Here is a 23,611-nt window from a genome sequence, read left to right on the forward strand (position 1 = left end):
ATTGCTACAACACCATGTAGCAGCCCAAAGACTTGTTTCCAGTCGAAGAAAATGCTTTGCAGTTAAACTCATATGGTCCATGGTAAACCAGAGTGGTACATACTTCTCAACCCAGGCAAACTTCTCTGCTAGCTTTAGAGAGTAACAGTTTTGGGTTAGAAATAAGATAAATACTGGGAAAGCTTCTAGAAAAGAATATTCTGGGACAGAAACACAGTTAACCTGGGTCCAAATAGAAAGATAAATGAGAAAGAAGATTTTCTGTAAGTAGAAAAGCAGAGATATTCACTACATGGAATTCTATGATAACAGAGAACCATTAGTAAAGCAATTAAGAAAATAGCAGCTAAACTACTTCAGATTTATTTGAAAGAAGGATAGTCCAGATTGATCCAGAAGCAACACACGTCTAAGAAAACAACCAGATGTCAGCAGAATCTGTAACAGCAAAGGAAGAAACTGTTTTATTTATGCAGTCTTTTGAAATACCACACCCAAATCATCTCTCCCACAAGAATAACAACTGTAAACTCTTCCCTGTTCCAACAGGAGATTAAGATTAGTAACACCTCAAAAGCATTTGCCCCAGTCTTAAGAGCAAAAGCTAAAGTAATTACTTTTGTGGCCCTTGAACACCAAGTGATTTGTGTTTACGTTCCATCAGCTGAACTCTGCAAACAGCCAAATCAGTAACTTTTCTTTGGCATCTCCAACTGCCAGTACTCCCTCTTTCTGCCAGTTCTCCCTCTTTTTGCCGGTTTTGTTCCCGCTCTCAAAACACTTGCCTTCATGCCTTCAAGGAAAGCAGAGCGAAAATCCCTTCTTCCCCTGCCTCAAAAAGCAAGTTACTTCTACATTAACTGAATGTTTCAGCTGTTTGTTTTGCCTTTTCTCCCCCTTCCCCTCAATCCTGTCCAATTATTCCAGGCACAGCAGTGCATGGATGTGGTTATATCCATCCTAACCATCAATACCTAGTCATATCACCTCCTTGCTTCCTCTTCCTAAGAATTTCATGTGCTTCCCACACAGATCACACCTCACAATTTTGACTGCCGTAAATACTTTTCCTCAGAACTGCAAAGCTGTTTTAACATCTCTGATGTACCTATCTCACTTTATCTTCTAAAATATCGACAAAATAACATCCTGAACACTTACTATGAATGATATTCAGGTGCCTAATGAAGCTGATTATATAGTTTTATTGAAGAGCAGCAAATTCTACAGCTGAAGACAGACACATTTGAAGCAGAAATGACAAAATTAATGTTTCCAGAAACAAGATTAAATAAAAGGTAGAAGAACAGCATAGTATCTAGAAGGACTTGATTTGCATCAGAGACACAACACTGGAGGGATAAATACCAAGAGGCCTCAATCCCCCCACACACACCACTAAGCAGGAAAGAAGGAGAATTGAGTATTTCTTGGCTGATAAAGATTTCTGTCATTTAACCATGGTAGAGGGAGTAAAAAGCATCTAGCTATCTCCGTTTGTAGAAGCGTACATAGTATCAGACTTCAGTGTTATCAGAGATAACAATACCAAACTAAGTAGTACCTGAAGTGAGACAGAAGTGGTTTACCACGAGGAAGAGATTCCACTATTAAACCACAGTTTGAACTGGCTGAAACCACAGAACTTCTCTTTTAAAGTGACCAGAAATTTAAAAAAAAAAAAAAAAAAAGAAAAAATTGAAAAGTCAGTATTTCTAATATTTCAATGTAAAGGAGCTGTTCGACTCTCACAATTACTGGTTTTCTCAACAGTAGTTACTCTTGGAACAGATGCTTGGAAACAAGAGTTTAAAAAGCAGTAACAAAGGCAGGAAGCAGCAGATTTTGTAGTTAATTGTACTATCAAAATTAAAAGGACAGATCTGTCTTAATAGCAAAGAAACACAGAAAAAGAACAGACACTGCATGGGACAAGACAAAGTTGAAAACCCTAGATGCTTCCACTGAAGCAGCATGTGACAAGACATTCTGGCATAGCAGATATGCATACATATATATGCATACATAACAGAAAAAGCAGATGAAATGAGTTTTAAGAGTTTCACAAAAGCAGTTTTTTGGCAAGGAGCAGAATTTGAAACAAGGAAGCACAAGCGCCTAGGTTGGGCTTTTTCTATTGCTTGTGAGTGAATAGCTTAAAGGGATGGCATGGCCTGGTTAGTCTTGAAGCACGTTCAGTGATAAGTCTCCATTTAACCAAGGAAGTCAATCAAATGCACTTTCATTCAGTACTGAAGGAAAATTTTCACTAGATGAAGAGATACTGCAAGCATCCTCTCCAACTAGAAAAATAGTCATTTGGCTTGCATTCACCTGTTATTGACTTCATTCCAGAGCTATTAAGAAGCCTATGAAGAAATAGCTAGAGCTCCTTCCCCCATTTTTTGACAGGACATGAAGACATAACCTTTAAGAAGCACTTAAAGCAAGCAAATACCAAGTCATAGTCTAACAACCAAAATTGTAGTTAAGGAAACAAAGCAAAAAAAAGTAAAGGAACATTTTAAGCTAGTAAAACACTACATGCTTTCATGGCAGAATCAAGAGCACCATGGACTGTTCAGGCCAGTAAGCAAAGCAGTTGAAGACTGTATTTTTAAAGCTGAGTCTGTGTCTACTTTTATCTTAGTTGAACAGCTGAAAATTAAAAGGTATGGTTGGTTGCACAAGCCAAGCCACAGAATTCACTTGTTCCTTAGAAGAAGGTTGTCAAGCTTGTACCCAAATGCAGCAAACCAGGACACAAACAACATTGCAACTGCCTTGAAAAGGAAGTCGACTAATTTTGTAGAGACAGAAAATATGCAATAGTATCAGAAACAGAAATATTGAAACAGCATATGTATGTTCTTTTGGTTAATATGGCTTCACCACAGGCATATCTGGGGTCTGTTCCAATTTGTTGCACAGATACTTATTTTTAGATGAATCACTGAGGTTTTTAAAATGGTTAAGTTCTCATTTTAATTATAAGACATGCCTACTTGAAGAAAGAAAATATTTCACCAATTACACAGACAATTTAGCCACCTCCTTGTCAGATGTGATATCATTCTCTTCTAGCATAGTTATTTGTTTTGTTTAGCATCATTCTTTAAGTTCCTCTTGCCCCTCTACATGTGAAGAGTTTGAACCTCAGTGCCACAGGTAAAGAGTTCATGATCTAGAAGTAGTAGTCATCTTCAGGTTTAAAAAAAATAACCACTTCCAATAAGTGTTTTGGTTTGACATTTGATCTAAATTGTCATAGTGATTTCATTTTTGGAGGAAGTATTTTATCGTTGTTTTCTCTTTTTTAAAAAAGCTTGACTTGCACTTAGCTGTCTTCATGAATGGCTGTTGTGCCATCAGGAAATTAACATGCTCTTGCATATAACCACAGCAAGCATTAGTTAGGCTATGTCTACTTACATTTTTTTAAAAAACATTCTTACACAGTTGATCTATTTATTTTTCATAGCTTTTTTAATATGAAAGAAACCTAAGCTCTGCAATTACTTCAGGTTTAGGTAAGAAAGAACAGCCATCACCTCTTGGAAAAGCAAAACACAGGATGCAATATTCAAGAATATTTGTGTGTCTGTTTTAAAGCAGGTTCTGAAACTGGCACATAGAAAGTTACGTGCATCCTTCACCCTGGAAGTTGACTTAGGCACTTCAGGAAAAACCTACTCCCCATCCCAGGAATAACACTGTTTCTTACTCCCACCAACAGTCTAAAGCAGAGGAAAGAAACCCTTTGTAGGCGATGGATTATTTGCACTGAGTGGCCATTGCAAGAGCCACAGTAATTTTTATTACCCACAATTTTAATTTTTTCATTCCAAGAAGAAAAAATGTCCATGATAAGTTATTGAAAATTAATTGTTCAAATCAGTGTAATATTTATTCAAAAAAATAGGGATGAAGTATATAGATAGGTACAAGTAGTAAGAATCAGTTTTCATTTATTACTACTACAAATGTATAGCATATTGATAGGTGTATGACATTTACAATATAAACTGCTTAGTACAAAGCTCATACCAGTAAGACCTCTGTATTTTACAACTGTTTGTAAGAAAACATTTGCTAAAACTGTTACGTGACACACGATAATCAGTTGTACAACACAATGCTGTAATCAAATGATACATCAACTTTTCCTATAGTATTGATTCCATTGAGTTTATTTCAGTATGTAATAGTGACTCTCATATTCTCTCCTTCACCAGTTCTCCTTTAAAAGCAAGATCCAATAAAAAATTTCCAAGAAAACATTGTTACGACTGAATAAAGCAACCTACAATTTACCAATTGTGGCCCAATGAGTTGTCAGTGACATCTTCCAAAGTCTAAATTCCTTTTATAAAAACAGAATTCCTTAAATACATTCAGTTCAAAAAACCTTAATGCAAATGGAAGTTCAAGCCTAAATAAATCCTGCTAGACAACTAAATATTCTCAAGTAATCATGTCCTGAGCAACTTTGGCACCTACCACAACATACACTAAAAAAAACCCTCCTAATTTTATAGTTTGAGTTTCTCTTAATATCAAAAATACCCCAAAACCCCCACACTCCAGGAACATTTGAAACCTACCAGTTAAGAATTACACTTAATCACCACTCCAAACCAGATGCACATGAGCACTAGAATTAAGCTTCTCACAGCCTATTACAGTTCCCCAGTACCAAATATTTCCACAAAAGATTTAAGAACTTGCTTGAATAAAGTCTGCTGTCAGAACTGAATGCACTAAAACAATGTGCCTCAATTTTAAAGGTTCTCTTAAGGATCCTCACAATAATGCACAATACCCGACACTACTTGTGAAGATTCCTGGTACTGCAAACTGATCCTCCGCCGCAAATCAAACCAGAACATACAACTTGCTACCCATATCCTTCTCATTCTCAAATACATATCTAAACACAAAATACAAAAATATCTGAACAAGTAGAGTACAGTCTGTAATGAGAGTTAAGTACAGATTTATCATTCGACCTCTCAAAATTCCACGTTCATTTCATAATTCCATGTGCACTGCATGTTATACTGGTTGTGTGGGAATGTCTCAAGTTCAAAGTTAATCTCATGCCTTTTTGTTTCTTCGAGAGACAGTATTCAACGTTTCTTCAAGTCTTTCCATGGCTTCTGGGCATGACTATGTTTTAGTATCTTGGAAACCTATCCTGTCCCTTTTGGTATAGCTGTGACAAAAGAATAATGCTTATGTTATGTTTTCAGTTACGCTGTTTACATATGCATGTTTCCAGATTTGCTGTTTGCACATTGCATATACACAAGAACAGCCATCCCCAAAAGTATCAAAACTGAATGTCCAAAGAGAAAATACAAACATACATGATGCAACATTAAAATACTTAAAAACATTCAGCACTGCATTCCCTTTTCTCTTGGATCATTGGTTTCTTAAAAATGGAAAGAGATGAAGAAAGAACCCAAAGCAATGTGCAGCACTGGGGCCACATATTCAAGTGTGAACTTCAAAATCAGATGAAGAAGTTTCTTGCTAGTAAAATAGGATTTTTGTATTTCATAACGCTATCCCTACAAACTCAGAGCAGAATGTACCAAGCAGAAAGAACCCAAAGGAAAAAAAAACCCAAATTCCATATCCTCCCCCAAAATATTTAGTATTTCAGAGCTATCCTATTATACCATAAATATATCATAAATACTATGATTAATATTTAAACCTTCCAGCCAGGATTAGCAATGGTTGACAGCTAAGCTGGCTCTGCAATATGTAAAAGACATCAGCATCAGGTTTCTTGATTTGGAATTATTTTTAACCACAACAATTATTACTATCTTAACAGTCTTAAGAATAGATAAAAACCAAACCAAGTAAAGAAAATAAAAGCACAAAATTTAACATGTGGAAGGATGAAAGTAACAATAAATTTTGAAATCCTATGCTGTACAGTGAAGGAGACTAGACATAGTACAGGTACACAGCCAGTGTGTAACCTGTTAGAGCATTCTCACAGCAATGTCCAATCTGTACACTCTGCACATTTTTCAACGTTTCAATTGCATACAAGAGAGCTTTTATATCCAAAAAAAGAATATCACTTAAGGACCAGTAAGCTTGTGTGTCAGGCTTGCTATTAATATACTTGTAAGTGATACAACCATTAGAAATAGAAGTTATTAACAGAAAGTTTAATTTTAATGGTATTTTCATTAATAACAAATAGGTATTGCTATTACAGAAACATCAAAAAAAGCCAGTAGCAAAAGGTCCATTGCAGCTAGTATGCCCTCACAGGAATTAATTTCACTTTTAGAAGTCTTTGTTACTTGAGACTAACAAGAAGTAAAACCATGTTATGAATAACAGGATAAATTTAAGGAATATTAATGTTTATTTAATTTTAATTTATAGGTAAAGAAGTAATTACCTGCTTGTATTCACCAACGCAGTTCTGACAACAGAATCTTTTCTGCTGACCATCAATAGTAAGAATATTGTTTCCTGCTCCTTTACTGGGCAAATACTCCCCACAATGCTCACAGCAATTCATTATTAAACCATTTGCCATCCTGTATCTATTGAAGCAATGGTCACTGCACAGCTTATGAGTCATATTTTTAAAGCTAACTTCATGACGAATCTAAAAAATAAAAATAAAAAGCGTATTCTATCACCACACAAGCATAAAGTTGCCTTAAACTACTAGACAATCCAAAGTCTAACATTCAAGTACAATAACTAAAACCAGATTCTACTAGCTCACTGTTTTAACAAGAGACACTTGAAATGACCATGAAATATAGAAAGAGAAATTGGTGTTTCTGTTGCCTCCAAAGTTCTAGAAAAAAAACCTTGGACCCATTTTTCTTGTAGCCTAGAAGCAAAGATCACAGGGAAGGATGTAATAGTTCTATATTACAGCAGAAGGTCAATCTATGCAATTTTATAAAATACTCAATTTGCAGGCTAACAACATTGGCATATAAAGACTGGCCAGACACATACGCCATGTAAAGTAGTAGCCTGAACTATGTTGGGCCCAGTAACGGCATCAAGAGTAAATTAATACATTAATGAGAATTTTAAATTACGTATATTCTACATATCTCTAAAAACATTTGCATAATCTTTCACAATAGACAGTAAAAATAAAGTAAATAATACAGTAAATATTGGCTTTTTTCAACAGCAATTCTTCTGCATGGGATATCTGGATTATAATTACAAGATTCCACGCCTAATAAAATTGTTGACAGTAGCTGCAAGATATCAGCAAAAGGCACTTCAAGTTTTTGAAACAAAAATCAAATATTAGCCTCCTTGAATTTTCTTCCTTCAACTGCTCTTCATGAATATTAAGCCTGCATATCTTAATATATCACTGCATATGAAAATAGTGAATTGTATTTTAAATTTCCTTATTTTCAGTTCTCTTATTTCAGAATGTAAGTTACTAATATTGTCACAACTGAGAAAGATGGGGGGGGGAGACACACACGACACGGGGACACACACAAACAAACAAAAAAAACCAGTCAACCAGACCTCAGTTAGTTTACCACAGATAGTGCATCTTGATTTATTCAAAACTCCTTTCGAGGGATTCTGTTTATCTTCATAGAAGGATAAACATGATGTACTGCAAAACTCCTGGAAAGACTCGCTTGAATCAACTTGAGCAACAATGGTACCTTTCATTGTTGTTATATCTCTGAAAGACAAAACAAACCTCTAGTGTGCTTGTGTATAAATACACATACGTATTTAAACAAGAACACATTATATCTTACAAGATTCATTCTTTTAATGCTTACTTTTCAAACCAGTTGTTAGTCACATGTAAAACCCTAAGTTTAATAACATTTTTACACTACTGCAAGTACAATGTCTTTCCAGTGTAAAAACCTGTATTTTTATTTGGATTCGATTCCCTCCCCTCCACCATTACCTTATTCTAGAACTACGTGACCTTAATGCACCATTAGGTACCAGCTGTGGCAAACTCAATCTTACACAAAAATTAACACAGCAAATTTAAACTAGCCCTTTTGCAACTTTACACAAAACCTATACTTCAGTTTCATACAAAAAATTCAGATTTATAGTAAAAGGCAAGAAATGGTCTTTTATTTGTATATAACACCACCATTTCCAGTATTAATCTCAAGATAGGATGGGGGGGAGAGAAGGTTCTTTTCTCATAAATCATAGAATCGTTTAGGTTGGAAAAGACCTTTAAGATCATCCAGTCCAACCATTAACCTAACACTACCAAGTCTACCACTAAGCCAATTAAGGGTAGAGTAATAATTTTGTGTTTCCTGGCTTGGTAGCTGGATTATTTTTTAACGAAAGTAAAAAAACTAGGAATCATTAAGGTGGGAAAGGATCTCTAAGATCATAAGTCCAACCATCAACCCAACACCACCATGCCCACTAAACCATGTCCCCAAGTGCCACGTCTACCCGTTTTTTGACCACCTCCAGGGATGGTGACTCCACCACCTCTCTGGGCAACCTGTTCCAATGCTTGACTACTCTTTCTGAAGAAATTTTTCCTAATATCCAATCTAATGTAACCAAAAAGCTTAAAACTCTACCACAAACTTGCCTAGAAGTTTTATCATTTAAAATTCTAAAAAAGTTAATTCCATCATTACTTTAAAGTTCCAAAGCGCCTGAACAGTTCATGCAGTTGCCCATGAAATTGCACTAATTTAAAGCATCAAACCAGACAAGCAACCATCAATAAAATTAATTTGAAATAGAACAAACCTCCTTCTAACCAAACTGACTTACACTGTTTTTCACTGAAGTTAATTCTAGAATTCCTTGATCTTCAATTGTGTACTGCACATGCTGCAAAGTTGCTAACGCCATGCTTGTCAGTGCACCTTTGTAATCAGGTCTCCCAAACTTCTAAGGTAATTTCTAAGGTAGTTCCACTCTTAATCCCAAACTATCACATACCATAAATTAGAAGCAGTAAGTGAGAAGAAATAAAAACCTCCTCCTTTGTCCTCTAAGTTAAAGAAACTATTACTGAAACACGGGAAATGCTATTGAGCAGAAAATTTAAAACAAACAAACAAAAAAAAGACCGGGCACATCTGGATCTCTACTGACATCACGATGGATCACCAGTTGGAAAAGACATGCCCCAGGCACTTGCACCCAGGAGCCCTAAAACTAGGATGAGTGGAAAACACTGGAAAAATGCCGTATGCTTCCCTAGACAGACTCCCTTGAAAATAAACTTGTACTGCTCCTGGATGTTAACACTTGCAAGCCTGCCTTCTTCCATCAAAGGAGTCAACAGACTTTGGCTTGCCCTTTGGGAAGCTAGTAAGGATTTCTGTTGGAGACTGTTAGCACTTCCATTCTGCAAAACAAAGCCAGAGCTCCTCCTGCCTTGAGGAGCTTGCAGTTTCTGGCTGGATTCCACCAGGACTTACAAAGGCTATTAACTTCTATCACAGGATGCAAGTGCAAAGTCAAAAAGAATAACGCAAGTCAATAAAAATTATAAACACCAAGGAGAATGACAGATATTTCCTATACTTTCCTTCCTATAATAATTCCTATGCTATTTATGTAGTTACAAAGGTTCAGAAGAGTGCTAGAAAAGTGGTTTACTATAAAATACGTAGTTCTGACTTTTCAGATGCGGTTACACATTTTTTAAAAAAAATTATTGTAGGCCTCACTTTTTCCACTTAAAGTACTCTACATACTTAAAGATAAATCTGACCATTACCTCTGAAATCTGACCTATGACATATCAACTATTATCATCTATCCAACCTACATTCAAGGTCTCCTGGATTTTGCTGGAGTTCCCTTATCCTTTCACTGAACTACAATCTGACAATAGGATGCCTGCTCTAGCAGGAAAAGCACACAGAAGCAAGTACAGAGCACAGAGTACCTGGTTTGCTACCACCAGGTAGCAAAAATTTGGCAATAAAGCAAAAAAAGGCTAGATAGGATTGGGCTTCACAACAAAGTCATGTTGTAGAGGAACAATTTCATGCATATACTGCCTTCTATTTAACTGTGATTGAGCAAGCAACTGCATACTAGTGGAAGACCAAAGACAAACATCACCTCAAAAATTGTCAAAAGGTGACTTCACAGAGGTTCTCTAGAAATCAAATACACTAAACAAACTATTTTAAGTAACCCCAAAAGCTAGAAATATGCTATTTTCCTCATCGTTCAAAAATAAAGCCTTTTCATTTAGGGCAGTTTTATATATGGCCTCTTACGATACACAGGTATCTCCAAAGTTGCAAGAGAGCACAGATTTAGCCATGAATTTTCAAGATTTCAGTCAGAAATAAAAAGATTAGTCTAATTTTCATCTTTATGTACAATACAGCTAGCTGAGTACAGTAGTCACCAGATTACTTCTAACAAGAGAAGTGTATAAACACGTACAAGCCAACAGAAAGGGTACACAGTGCTTTTAACTACCTCTGTAGAGGCAAGGGTTGAGAGAATTTGAGCTTTTACATGTATTTAAAAAAAAGCTAAAATGTTAAATCTTCTAGGTTTTCAGTGTACCAAGGTATGAATACACAGGATAACAATACCTTCTATAGTTTATTTTTACTGAGCCTCAAGGAAAAAAAAGAGCTACTCAGATCACTAGCTTACATCTGAATACAAGCCATTAATCCACCACACTGCATACTGAAGTAAAACTTTTTCACTAGTTTAAATCTGCAACTGACCAAAGACCACCCTCTCCAAAACATAAATCAGTGAAGGAAGTCTTTACTACAATCCTTCTTTATTTCAGCAAGAATTCATCATTTAACCAGTGTCACTGCAGGTTGTACTGGATTGAGACTTTACTGAAAAAATATGAAAAAGTGCAAGTATCTCAGTAATCAGGACACTGAAAGAAAAAGATAGGTGTGCAAAATAGCTGTACTAACACTACAACAAGTACAATTACAGAAGACTTCTCTTTGGTGATTTTAAGTTTGGGAAATAATGAAAAATTACAAGTCAAACCCAACCAGTAATTTAGAACAAGCCATTTCTAGGTATGCTTGTCACTCCCTCTGTACTGCCCACTTAAGGAATCTTCAGCTTCAGAAGTTGCCACAAGCGACCCTAACTATGGGGAAGTCTAAAGCTTCTCCTCTCCCCACACCACCAACAGTGCAAGAGGTCCCAAATTCCTTCCAGCTTCTTGCAAACATCAGTTTCTCCTCCTTTTTAAAGCCTCTTGATTTTCTATCTTCATCTATCAAAATGAATGCTTTCTATACAACATAAGGTCTACTTTCTTCATAAAGGACTTCAGATGGAAACAATGTATCTTGTCACAGGATATATTATAACTTGGACACCTTGTCTTTAAAAAAAAAAAAATCAGTAATTTTTAGTGTATTGGCTTTCATAGAAACAATCTGCCATACTCCAAATTCAAAAGCTGGTCGACTTTTTATTTTGTGATAGCAGACACAGTGAATTCAACATTTCCAAACAACATTAAAGTGACACTATATAGTCAGATTTCATATCATTAACAGAGCAATTCTCATACACGCATCAGAAAATCAAATATTACTGGATTTAGCTGCTAATACGAAAAAAAAAATGAAAATCCCTTACTTTCTGCACATAACACAAAGTTTCTTTGGAGTGGGTTTGTGAGAGAATGATGAGAGGCAGGTAGTAGAACAAAAAAGGTGAGCTGATCCTTTTCGCTGATATGCAGTCTGTCCCTTTTGTAAAGGCTTTTTGCAGTTTGCACATGTGACTTTAACCTGTTTAGTAGGCTGCTGCTGGGCAGAAGGCTGGAAAATCTGTTTAGGAAGTGATGCTACAGGTGACAAGGAATCCACACCTGGTTGCTTCTGATTCCTAGGGAAGGAGGCTGACTGGGATATCCAAGAATCTTCAAGACAAGAAAACAAACAAACATAAAAGTAAGTGAACAGACATGTACCTATCTATAGAATAATATTCACAGATATGTGATCATAAAATCATTTTTCTGTTGGAACTGACAATTAACAGAAGAAAGATGATATTTCAGAAATTCAGGTTTGAAGTAAAAATGCTGTTTGATGGTATCATTCTCCATTGTTACAAAGCTTCAGAACATGAACAGATTTCAGGATGGTCCCATCCTACATCTAGTGACAAGTTCTGCAGACCTCAATTCACTCGCGCTGGGTTTGCGAACTGGCAGTTTTATCTTCAAACAAAACTGCAATTACCAACTGCAATGGAAAAAAAAAAACCAAACCACCCAACAAAAAAAAAAAAGGAGACCAACAGATATCATGGAATTTCTAAACTAAGGTTTCAGATATAAACTCTGCAAATTTTAAGAACATGCAATCTTAGATTTTCATTAGTTATTCTGTTGTAAAGCTTTAACAAGCATCTGTAAAAGTTCATGTGTCCAGCCTCAATGATAAACCCCAAAGCTAGGGCTCCCCATACTAGTTTCCTAGTCCAGCCTGCAGCCAGAGAACTATACTGCAGTTAGATGCAGATCCCAGATGTGGAGCCACCATGCTTTGCTCTATGTCACTGATTTCTGTAGAGAGCTCCTGTTTTTCTCAATAACCTTTTCAATGCAATGAATACCACTTAACATGCAAATTGGCAAAGTCATGAGAGTTCCAAGTCTTCCTCAGTAGAAATCAATGAACCTAGAAAATAATATTTTATTAAGTTCTGGCAGTATACAAATCCATGTCCCTGTGTTCCAGACTCCACTAGTCTTCCATCTGTATTTTTGGACAACAGACTACTATGGAACAAAGTCATTCTTGCCTAATCTTTTGTAGCATAACATGCTACAGAATAACTTGCATAAAAAGAACTTAAGTAAAACTTTTTATCCAACAGAAATACATCTAGAAAGATCACATGCTTCTGTTAAATTACATGCTCGGTATCTTAGTTTGGAGCAGAATATACAGTTCGGGGGGCGGGGGAAGGATCCCCGAATAAAATGTAACTTCTAGGCTTTTCCTCTGGAATTTGAGCTTTCATTTTGAGTGACTACCAGAATTTAGGAATGTTGACCTTCTGAAGAATACCAAGAATGGTATATTACTTAAGCATGAATTAAAACCTGAATAGAAACTTCTTTGCATTATAAAAAACATTCACACACACATTTTTCAATAGTATGTGCCACCTATCCCTAATAGTATCACAGCACTTGGGACTTACCTTTCAAGCTTTTTATTCCCAGCATCTAGAACAGTACTTCAATGTTACTTGCTGAACAGTAAACACCTGCATAAATACTACTGTATTGGGTAGCACTTGTGCTACTACTTTTAAGTAAACACAGCATTTAATGTAACTATATAAAAATACTAAGCCTTGACTGTCTTACTACAGTAACTCAGTGTATTCCCGGAGCAACTCAGTGTATTCCCGGAGCATTATTACAACTAGTATTAGCAACCAAATGTAAGAAAGATGATTTTAAGTTCTATAACTTTAGATAACAAAAACCTTAATCTATAGACTTCAGCAACTGCCCATACCTTATTCTTAAAGGACATTATCTTGGCCCATAATCTTTAATTAAATAGAAGGCACCCTTTCCTCATGCTGTTTTCTAAAGTCCTCTCTTTCCCCGAGAGGGTTTATTAACAACATATTCTGCTGCATAGTTTTAAAATTAATTTTAGGGACAACGTTCCAAGAACCCTTGTTACAGCAACAAACAACATACATCCCTTAGCAAGTAGAAGATCATTTCCCAGTGTGACTTTGTAGCTGTCAAGGATGCCCTATTTCTCAGACATGTAAGACAAGTTGGAAATCTACCCATTGTAATGCTTGAAGGTAAACAGAAGAGCTGGAACAAAGAGGTGAGGGGAAGAGGGAAAGGAAACAGAACAAAACACACTCCTCTTTAAACCATTAGAGAAGTTTACCTTTGAAGGCATGAGTATCCATACTGACAAACTAAGATACATTATCACAGTGCTTAAAGTTAAAATTCACTTGAGTGTCCTGTTCAAACTTTTCTATACTATTAGATCTACTACCTCACATATATTTATATCCTGGTAGCACCTTAACACCTCAACATATTTTGAGATTCTCCCCTTTTCTCATAGGTTTCAAGTGGGAGCACATTGTATCTCTTTTCACGAATACACAGCATGTGCAGTAAAGCTACATGTGCTTGTAATTCCAGTAGTGCTCAACTGCTGCTCACGGAAACTAAAGTTTGCTAGGCTCATTTCGGTTTGAAACTTTTACCATGACTTCCTAGTACCTCATTATTTCAATATTTCCATAGTATCTTAAGGCTTCAGACAGCCTCCCTTAATTGACATTTTGTTGCATTTCTCCTTCCACAAACACACCATGAGAACATGTAATCTTCTTGCTTTCATTTTTTTTGCTTTCACTTCTTCCACATCACAACTTCATAGACATTAATTTTTATATTGTGACTTTTCTTCTCATCTCACTTTTTAACCATGTTACTTCCTCCACTTTATATTCTCTACAAAGAATCTGCAAAATCTGTTTTTCATGCCCTTGAACTGAGAAGGTATATCACGCTTCCTTAGTTGATTCCCGATGAGTTTCCATGCCTCACTGTCCTTACATCTTCATCCTTCAGGTTCCTAGCTGCAATTCTTTAATGGCCAAGTTTATGAGACTGTACAGTTTCATGTTCAATTTATTCTTACTATAATGGCTGTTCAGGGTGTTCCCATTCTTTTGCACTCAGTCCTGCTCTAAACGGCTATAAAATTATTCCTTACTCTCATTTACACCAATACATTTATTTGTGGAGTCATCTTGCAAAAATGGCTCAATGAAATTATGTCTTTTAAAAAAGCTGAAAAAACTGTATCAGCACAACTTTGGGCAGAGGTGGGGAGGAAGACAGTAACAAAGTTTTACAGAGGTATGCAGCTCTTGAAACATATTCAGCTACATCTGCACTAATGAGCATTAATTACCTGGTTCAGATCAGGACAATTCTGAACTGCATCCTCAATTTACTAGGTGTTGGTTTTGGAGCAGTTTTGATGCACAAAAACCGAGAATCCATTCAGAGAAACAAAACCTAAGTTTGAGTCCAAAAGCACTTGAAACTCATCTACATCAACTTCTGTTCACCTACCTGGACTTCTCCAAGACCTTTGATATGGTCCCCCACAACATTCCTGCTGCTAAATTGGAGACATACAGATTTGATGGATAAGGAATCGGCTGGGTGGTTGTGTCCAAAGAGTTACAGTTAATGACTCAATGTCCAAGTGGAAACCAGTAATGAGCTGTGTCCCTCAAGGGCCCATACTAGGACTGATACTATTTAGTATCTTCATCAACAGCATAGTGGGATTAAGTGCACCCTCAGCAAGTTTGCAGGCAATAACAAGCCAAGCGGTGCAGTTGATAATTTGGCAGGAAGGGATGCCATCCAGAGGGACCTTGACAGGCTTGCAGAATGGGCCCACTTGAACCTCATGAAGCTCAACAAGGCCAAGTGCACCTGGGTCAGGGCAACCCTCAATATCAATACAAACTGAGGGATGAATGGATTGAGAGCAGCCCTGCTGAGGAGGACTTGGGGATACCAGTAGATGAAAAACTGGACATGAGCTGGCAATGTGTGCTTGCAGCCCAGAAAGCCAACCATATCCTGGGCTGCATCAAAAGAAGCGTGGCCAGCAGGTCGAGGGAGGTGATTCTGCCTCTCCGCTCCAGTGAGACCCCACCTGGAGTACTGCGTCGAGCTCTGGAGTCCCCAGTACAAGACAGACATGGGCCTGTTAGAGCACATCCAGAGGAGGGCCACAAAAGACTGGAAGAAGGCTTGAACACCTCTCCTACGACGACAGGCTCAGGGAGTTGGGGTTGTTCAGCCTGGAGAAGAGAAGGCTGTGGGAAGACCTTATTGTGGCCTTTCAGTACTTCAAGGGGGCTTATAAGAAAGGTGGAGAGATACTTTTTACCAAGACCTGTAGTGACAGGTCAAGGGGCAATTTTTTTTATTTTTTTTTTTTAATTGAAAGAAGGTAGATTTAGATTAGACATGAGGAATAAATTATTTTACGATGAAAGTGACAAGACACTGGAACAGGTTGCCCAGAAAAGTTGTGGATGCCCCATCACTGAAGTGTTCAAGGTGAGGCTGGATGGGGCTCTGAGCAACCTGATCTAGTGAAAGATGTCCCTGACCATGGCAGGGCAGTTGGGCTAGATGATCTTTAAAAGTCCCTTCCAAACCATTCTATCAAATGTACTCCAATGCTTACACCCTCAGCAAGTTTGCAGACGACACCAAGCTGAGTGGTGCAGTTGACATGCCCGAAGGATGAGATGTCATCCAAAGGGACCTGGACAAGCCAGAGGTGGGCCTGTGTGAATCTCATGAGGTTCAACAAGGCCAAGTGCAAGGTCCTGCACCTGGGACGGGGCAACTCCCAATATCAATACAGGCTGGGGAATGAAGGGATTGAGAGCAGCCCTGCAGAGAAGGGCTTGGGGGTACTGGTAGATGAAAAGCTGGACATGAGCCAACAATGTGCACTTGCAGCCCAGAAAGCCAACCGTATCCTGGGATGCATCAAAAGAAGCGTGGCCAGCAGGTCGAGGGAGGTGATTCTGCCTCTCTGCTCTGCTAAGACCTCATTTGGAGTACTGCGTCCAGCTCTGGGGCCCTCAGCACAAGAAGCACATGGACCTGCTGGAGCGGGTCCAGAGGAGGGCCACCAAAATGATCCGAGGGCTGGAGCACCTCTCCTATGAGGACAGGCTGAGAGAGTGGGGGGTTGTTCAGCCTACAGAAGGCTGCAAGGAGACCTTATTGCGACCTTTCAGTACTTAAAGGGGGCCTACAGGAAAGATGGGGAGAATCTTTTTAGCAAGGCCTGTTGTGACAGGACAAGGAATAATGGATTTAAACTAAAGAAGAATAAATTTAGACTAGACATAAGAAAGAAATTTTTTACAATGAGGGTGGTCAAGCACTGGAACAGGTTGCCCAGAGAGGTGGTAGAGGCCCCATCCCTGGCAACATTCAAGGTCAGGCTGGATGGGGCTCTGAGCAACCCGATCTAGTTAAAAGCTGTCCCTACTCACTGCAGGGGGGTTGGGCTAGATGACCTCTAAAGGTCCCTTCCAACCCAAAGCATTCTATGATTCTATTCTATGATTCTAGGGACGTTAGGTTCTGAATTAGTGTGTTCGACAGAAGTTTCTCTGCTATGCACCTACTGTTTCCCATATAGTAGAGGCACTTAGCTGAGGGGAACAGACTAACACTGATACAGAAGAAATCTTCCAAACCACATACAGAATCATAGAATCATCCAGGTTGGAAAAGACGCTTAACATCACCTAGTCCAATACTAAGTCCACCGCTAAACCATGTCCCTAGGCACCACATCTACACATCTTTTAAATACCTCCAGGGATGGGGACTCAACCACTTCCCTGGACAGCCTGTTCCAATGCTTGACGACCCTTTCCATGATGAAATTTTTCCTAACATCCAATCTAAACCTCCCCTGGTGCAACTCGAGGGTGTTTCCTCTTGTCCCATCACTTGTTACTTGGAAGAAGAGACAGACATCCACCTCGCTACAACCTCCTTTCAGGTAGTTGTAGAGAGCAATAAGGTGTCCCTTGAGCCTCCTTTTCTCCAGGCTAAACAACCCCAGTTCCCTCAGCCGCTCCTCATAACACTTGTGCTCCAGACCCTTCACGAGCTTCGTTGCCCTTCTCTGGACACGCTCCAGCACCTCAGTATCCTTCAGTGAGGGGCCCAAAACTGAACACAGTACTTGACGTGCAGCCTCACCAGTGCTGAGTACAAGGGGATGATCACTTCCCTAGTTCTGCTAGCCACACTATTTCTGACTTAAACACATATATTTGCCAGAGCTTCACTATCAACAATTCTGATCTATTATTTTTCTCACAACATGTAGATGTCACATGTCGTAATTCCTTTGTCACGGGGAAAAAAGGAAGTATCAAGAAACAATACATATTTGCATCTTCAAGGCTCCAAAGCAAACATGAATAACAGGTTTTGTCCAAGGTGCAAACTAGAACATCTTTAGGTAACAGACTAGTTCTAGAGATTTGCAAAACTGCTCTGTAAATTGATGTATTAAGCCATTACACAAAGTTTTGACATTCAACAAATGCTAACTAGCAAATCCCTAAAGAAAGTTATGGTATCTGAAAATAAGCTTGCTATGTGACTTCTTGCATCCTATTTCTGAACTATAAGCAGTGTTTTTCAATCCATGATCTTCAAATTATATACATCAAAGCATTTTTATCATCTGTAGGCTTAAATTAACTGAGCAGGAGTCTCCACGTCTGTTGGAAATATTCTGGAAATCTGGAAATCGGAACAGATGGAACACCACTGATCCAGAAAAGATGAATCTATCCTTAGCAACCTTAGACTGGAATTGTGTAGAATACATTAAACATATTTAAGATCAAATGCTTCCTGTCATTATTATCAAAGTTTCTAACAGGCAGGGTTAAATTCTACTGACAAGATCTTCTAGAAGAAAAGGAGGCAACTTCCAGTGAAAAAGAACAAAATTGAAATTTGTATCTTGAAAACCTTTCCTTTACATCTTTATAAATACAAAAACCTGTAAATGATCTGCACCTACCGTGTTTCAGGCTTTTTCTTGTGTAAAAGCCATTTCCACTATAGCTGTCTTCCCTCTTTCCTTCTCTTGTTTCTTCTTCTCATGTTCTTTGTCATTTTTCTAATTCCTCTCATCTGGTACTTTTCTCCTTCCCTTTTACCTGCAGCAGCCCTTCCTGCTTCCTTCTGAAGCTACTGCTCTTTATTTTTCATATACAAAGACCACAGCCATTAAAAAAATCCTGTATGCGTACACCTTGAAATAAATCTCTCACATCCACTTGTAAACCTATTTTTCCCTCCCTTCTGAGTAAGTCTTTTTCATCAAGGCCCTAAAAGGACTCCAAGCCACTACTCCTGTCTCTCTGAACTCAATATATTTCAGTACTGCTATGGTCCCAGCCTATCAAACTTCATACAGGCAAAATTCTGGTGTGTCTCTGTTAATTGCACCAAAAATAAAAATTCAGTAGTTTTAGGGAAAGCACATGCTCATTTTCTTAAGATGCGCTGTCCCCAAGGAAAGCAAAGGCACTACTTTAAGGTAACAAATGCTTTAAGTTCTCATCCACAACTATTTGACCATTTGTGGTAACACAATAATCATACCCCATGTCTGAGGGATCAACTAGCAATAGGGGGAATGTTGGTTTTAAAAGATTAGGAATTGAATTTCTAAACTATTCAGTGAGACATCCAGACTATAAAAACTTCCCAGCTTTCAACTTCAGAAGTCAAATTTTGAAATCAGTTTCAAGATTAACACAAAAACTCACAACCTAACATCCTACTTAAAGCTTAGCTTCATACTGCCGTTTCCATAATACAATATGAAAGGTATTAAGACTTTTGCAAAGTACATTTGGTAACATATGAACAAATTGAAAAACTGTGCTATTTAAATATTCATTGAAAAACAAGTAAAAAGAAAACGTGTTTTCATCAGCATATGAGCAAGTTAAGAAATCGTGCATTCACAAGGGTCTACTGCACCTACATTCTATTCTATTTTCCTTTTAAAATGACCCTAACTAGTCTGAAGTTAAACCTGTAGCAGAAGTGGTAACTTGGCTTTTTCCCCCACTTCTAGACCACCAGGACAGCAGAATACCAGTATATGTTGGAACTTGGAAGGTTTTAAATTGTTTATGTGATAGCTTAAATTCCGTAGACTAGCAATTCCAGAAGACTATTCACGGCTGCTCCATTTGGCTTTTAGCAGTACCTGTTTACTTGCTAAATCAGGAGACAATATACTGCTATTTACACAGAGATATAGAACAAAACCAGCCAATTCAAACTAATTAGTATTGTATGATATAAATATATATTATCACAGGCGACTAAATAGCAATTATAAAGCGTATCTAACTTAGTGCAGGAGTATGCGAGTCCACAAGTAACTTGGACCCCGTTTTGTTAAGCATTGTAAATATGAGAATTGCTCAGTATGCAATGAATTATGACAGCGAGCTACTTACAACTTAAGATCAGACTTTCAAATTCAGGTTTTTTGCATGTCAAATTATATTCAGATGGCAAGACAATGGATCAGTAAAATAATACTTAAGTAACTCTGATGCAATATAGTAGTCATGGAACTGCACAAAAAGGTACAGAAGTTACATAGATACACTAATCTTTATTCATGTCAATTAAAGGGGTACACTTAAGTCATAAAGAAAGCTTTGCTTTAGATACAAATACTTGCATCTCAAAGCATCTGAAGGTATCACTAACTGCTAAACTGGGACACTTTATCTACTTAACACATTATGTCACTGAGCATATTTCAATTCCAGAGTCACAGATAAGGTTGTGATGGGGATGAAGGGAACCAAGATCTTCCATATTAATTAAGCTAAAAAAACTAAGCAGCGCCACTGTCAAAAATATTTTATTAAACATTCTAGAATTTATTTTCAGCTTTTAAGGAAATGTTCAGAATTGCAACTTACCAGGATTATGATGAGTCACAGATTCTCCATTTTGAAATACATCTCCAGCCACGTTCATTCTACCAGGATTGAAAGGTCCTACACCAGTCTTGGTCTGTGAAGTCAAAGATGGGGTGTATGTTTGCATATTAACACCAAAATTACTTGACTGCAGTCCGTTAGATACATCTCCCAAGTTGGCATTCTGCAGTGATGTAACATGTGTAATCATTAAGTTCATGTCACGCCCTTCAGCATTTTCTAAATGACCATCACTCACAGAGCTCACAGCACCTGTTTCTAATGTAGTAACATTAGCAATCTGAATTTCAGAGTCTGGTTCTGTGGTTATACCACTATTACCTATTCCTGAATTTACCTTACTTCTTGAAAAACTGGAAGCTGAGAATTCCATATCGTTGGTTCTATTTTTACACTCTGGAAGTTTTCGTTCATTAAAACTGGAAGCATTCTTCTCTTGTCCTTGATTTGTTTCAATGTCTTCTTCATCATCAATAATAATAGTTTCACTTACACTCCCCTTTTGAGAATTTAAGTCTTTTGGAGCAGGAAGCATTTTGCAATCATTCCCTTGAAGTTCTTCATTTCTTGATGATGTAAATGCAGTGTTCCTTTGATCTGCTATCAGTGACGTAGAATTTTGTGGAGGTTGTACAGGTTCAATAAAAACTACATCATCATCATCTTCTATAGGTGAGTTTTGGAATTTATTAGGTCTAGAAACTAAAGAACTTGGTGGACCTCCGAATGTATTTCCTACATTTGCAAGACCTGCTGCCATGGTGGTATTTCCTAGTAGACCAGGAGTATGTTCAGACAGTTCTAATCCTCCCAGAGGACTCGTGTCCATTCCAGGTCTGCTGTTTAAAGAAAAACATAAAGCAAGAAAAACCACACCCACTTTAGAGTAAGATATAACTTTCCAAAAACAGTTCTTAAAAATAACTACAGAATTAATAGTTCCAGCTTTTGCTTTTTCTTCCTGAGATCATGTACAGAAAAAACAAAGTTTCTCTATGCTTGTCTTTGAATGTCTTAACATTCCTTTACTTTCTAATCCTACGCTAGCAAAAGAATACTGCCATTACCAACATTTCCCACACAACAGCTACACATCATTATGTTTAGCATACATACATACACAGGAAATATAATTTTTGATGGTATTTATTACACAATCCTGATTTCTCTGTCCCTTTCCCACCCACATATACACACAATGATCCTGTAACACTGCTTTTGCTAGATTGCAAAGCAAGATCAAAAGTTAGACACGCAGAAAGAAAATTTGAATTCCTATTAAATTTCATTCCTATTAGAAATGTTACAAGAGTTTCAGTATCAATAAATTTATACAATAAAAGACTGAAGGACATATCCAACTGCCTAGCAAAAGAAAAAAGAAAAAGGGCAACTTTATTTTGCATATTAACAACTTTGACATTCGACTGATTTTCCCCCAACCCCACGCTGCCAAAGGTCCTTAGGTGGCCCCAATATAACTGGAACACAGAAGTAAGCAAAAGAGAGATGGAACTGCTGCACATGACTGCAACAGATACATTATTGAGCAGCAGAAAGTGCACAGCAACCTCTCATTTCTAGCTACTACCAAAGGCAGTTCATTTGAGGTCCTGACTTACTACCTCATGTTCCACTGCAGCTTTCAACAACTTTATCTCTTTTCTTTTCAACAGCAACCAGTGCTTCTTCAAGCTCCTTCCTGAAAGCTACTTTGTCTGGGGGTTTCTGTTTGCTTTTAGTAATTCTTCAGTTTGGGGAATCTGCTGTTTACAATTGTCAATTCTACCATGAATTAAAAAATCATAGAAGGCAACCTGGATATACGATTTCTGTGCCTGTAATTCCGTCCAAACCAGTATATAATTGGTGCTAAAAGACCTAAGATCTCTCTAACACCTTTACCAAAAATCAGTAAATTAAATTGATCTTGATATACACAGGAAAATACAGACATAATTACATGATAATTTGGCTATGTCTTGAAGCATACACTAATGTGTGAGCTTTTGTGAAAGGCTAGAAGTAGCTTTCTGTGCTTTTTTATAAAACCTTTACAGAGGAAGGTAAATAAAGGAAGCAGAAATATCCTGCTCATCAATACTTACCCATCCAGAAATCCACTGCAATCTGTTTACCTTAATAAGTTGCTCCAAGAGCTTTTATTTTCTTTCCTGTGGGGAACCTGCTCTTCTTGTATCAACTTGCTGCCCTCTGCAAAAGCAGTGTGTTCTGAAACAGGGTTAAAACAAACATTAGATAGCTGAAACACAGTTTCTTCATCTCAAACCTCTTCTACCAACTATGTTCATTAAACTGACTTCCTTCTAAACTTACAGGTTAAGTTCAAACCTGACTTTTAGCGCTATCACCCTACAACATTAGAGAGAGAACATCAGTCCATACAATCACTGTCATAAGTAAAGCAGCAACAGTACTGTTTATTCTAGATTTTCCACTCTGTCACATCACACTTCCAGAATCCTTTACTTGATGCTTTATAGATAGATGGAAAAAATACAATGTTTGGTAAGAGACAGACAGACATAACTGCAATTAAGTAATCAAACACTAGAATTAAGAAGTATAGCTGTAATACAATATTAAGGAAATAAACACTTCAAGTAAATGGAGCTAGAGAAACCTTAGCAGTTACATTTCTTTGCTTTTTATCGCATCAACCTCCTTGATGCTTGTAGCAGAATATACTATGCTAAAATTAAGATATAATAAAAGGAAAATTACCAAACATACATTTTAAATCAGGCTTACAATGCAATATAAACCTCACATCGCTAATAATTTTCAAATTGTATATATGCACTGCAGTAATAGTTAGCACAGGTTCAGGCATCCATAACTTGTATTAACACATGTGATCATTCACAAGAGACTGAAAATGTTCAAAGTTCAAGTCTGTGTTTATTCTTCAGGTTTTATAACAGTCAGGTTTCCCAGACTTGGCAGCATTTTTTAAAATAGAAAG

At 37.5% G+C, this 23,611-nt stretch overlaps 1 protein-coding gene across 2 annotated transcripts in view; it reads right to left on the bottom strand.

The window, feature by feature from the left end:
* The window catches only part of ZMYM2 (zinc finger MYM-type containing 2), a 75,624-nt gene extending 52,817 nt beyond the window's left edge, over positions 1–22,807 (bottom strand). Inside the window, exons 1-7 of one of the 2 annotated variants that reach the window (XM_075728081.1) lie at positions 22,734–22,807; positions 20,963–21,464; positions 20,605–20,698; positions 11,635–11,920; positions 7,552–7,717; positions 6,434–6,646; positions 4,343–5,215 (exon numbers count right to left, since the gene is read on the bottom strand). In XM_075728081.1, coding sequence (XP_075584196.1) covers positions 5,177–5,215; positions 6,434–6,646; positions 7,552–7,717; positions 11,635–11,920; positions 20,605–20,698; positions 20,963–21,454 — 1,290 coding nt within the window. In that variant the 5' untranslated portion in view covers positions 21,455–21,464; positions 22,734–22,807 and the 3' untranslated portion in view covers positions 4,343–5,176. Of the gene's footprint in view, positions 1–4,342; positions 5,216–6,433; positions 6,647–7,551; positions 7,718–11,634; positions 11,921–20,604; positions 21,465–22,733 lie in introns of those variants that run through there. The other variant, XM_075728080.1, reaches the window with a different exon arrangement.
* Positions 22,808–23,611: the final 804 nt, after the last annotated feature.

The sequence above is a fragment of the Pelecanus crispus genome, chromosome 1 (genome assembly GCF_030463565.1).
Source record: "Pelecanus crispus isolate bPelCri1 chromosome 1, bPelCri1.pri, whole genome shotgun sequence".
NCBI classification, from domain to species: Eukaryota; Metazoa; Chordata; class Aves; order Pelecaniformes; family Pelecanidae; genus Pelecanus; species Pelecanus crispus.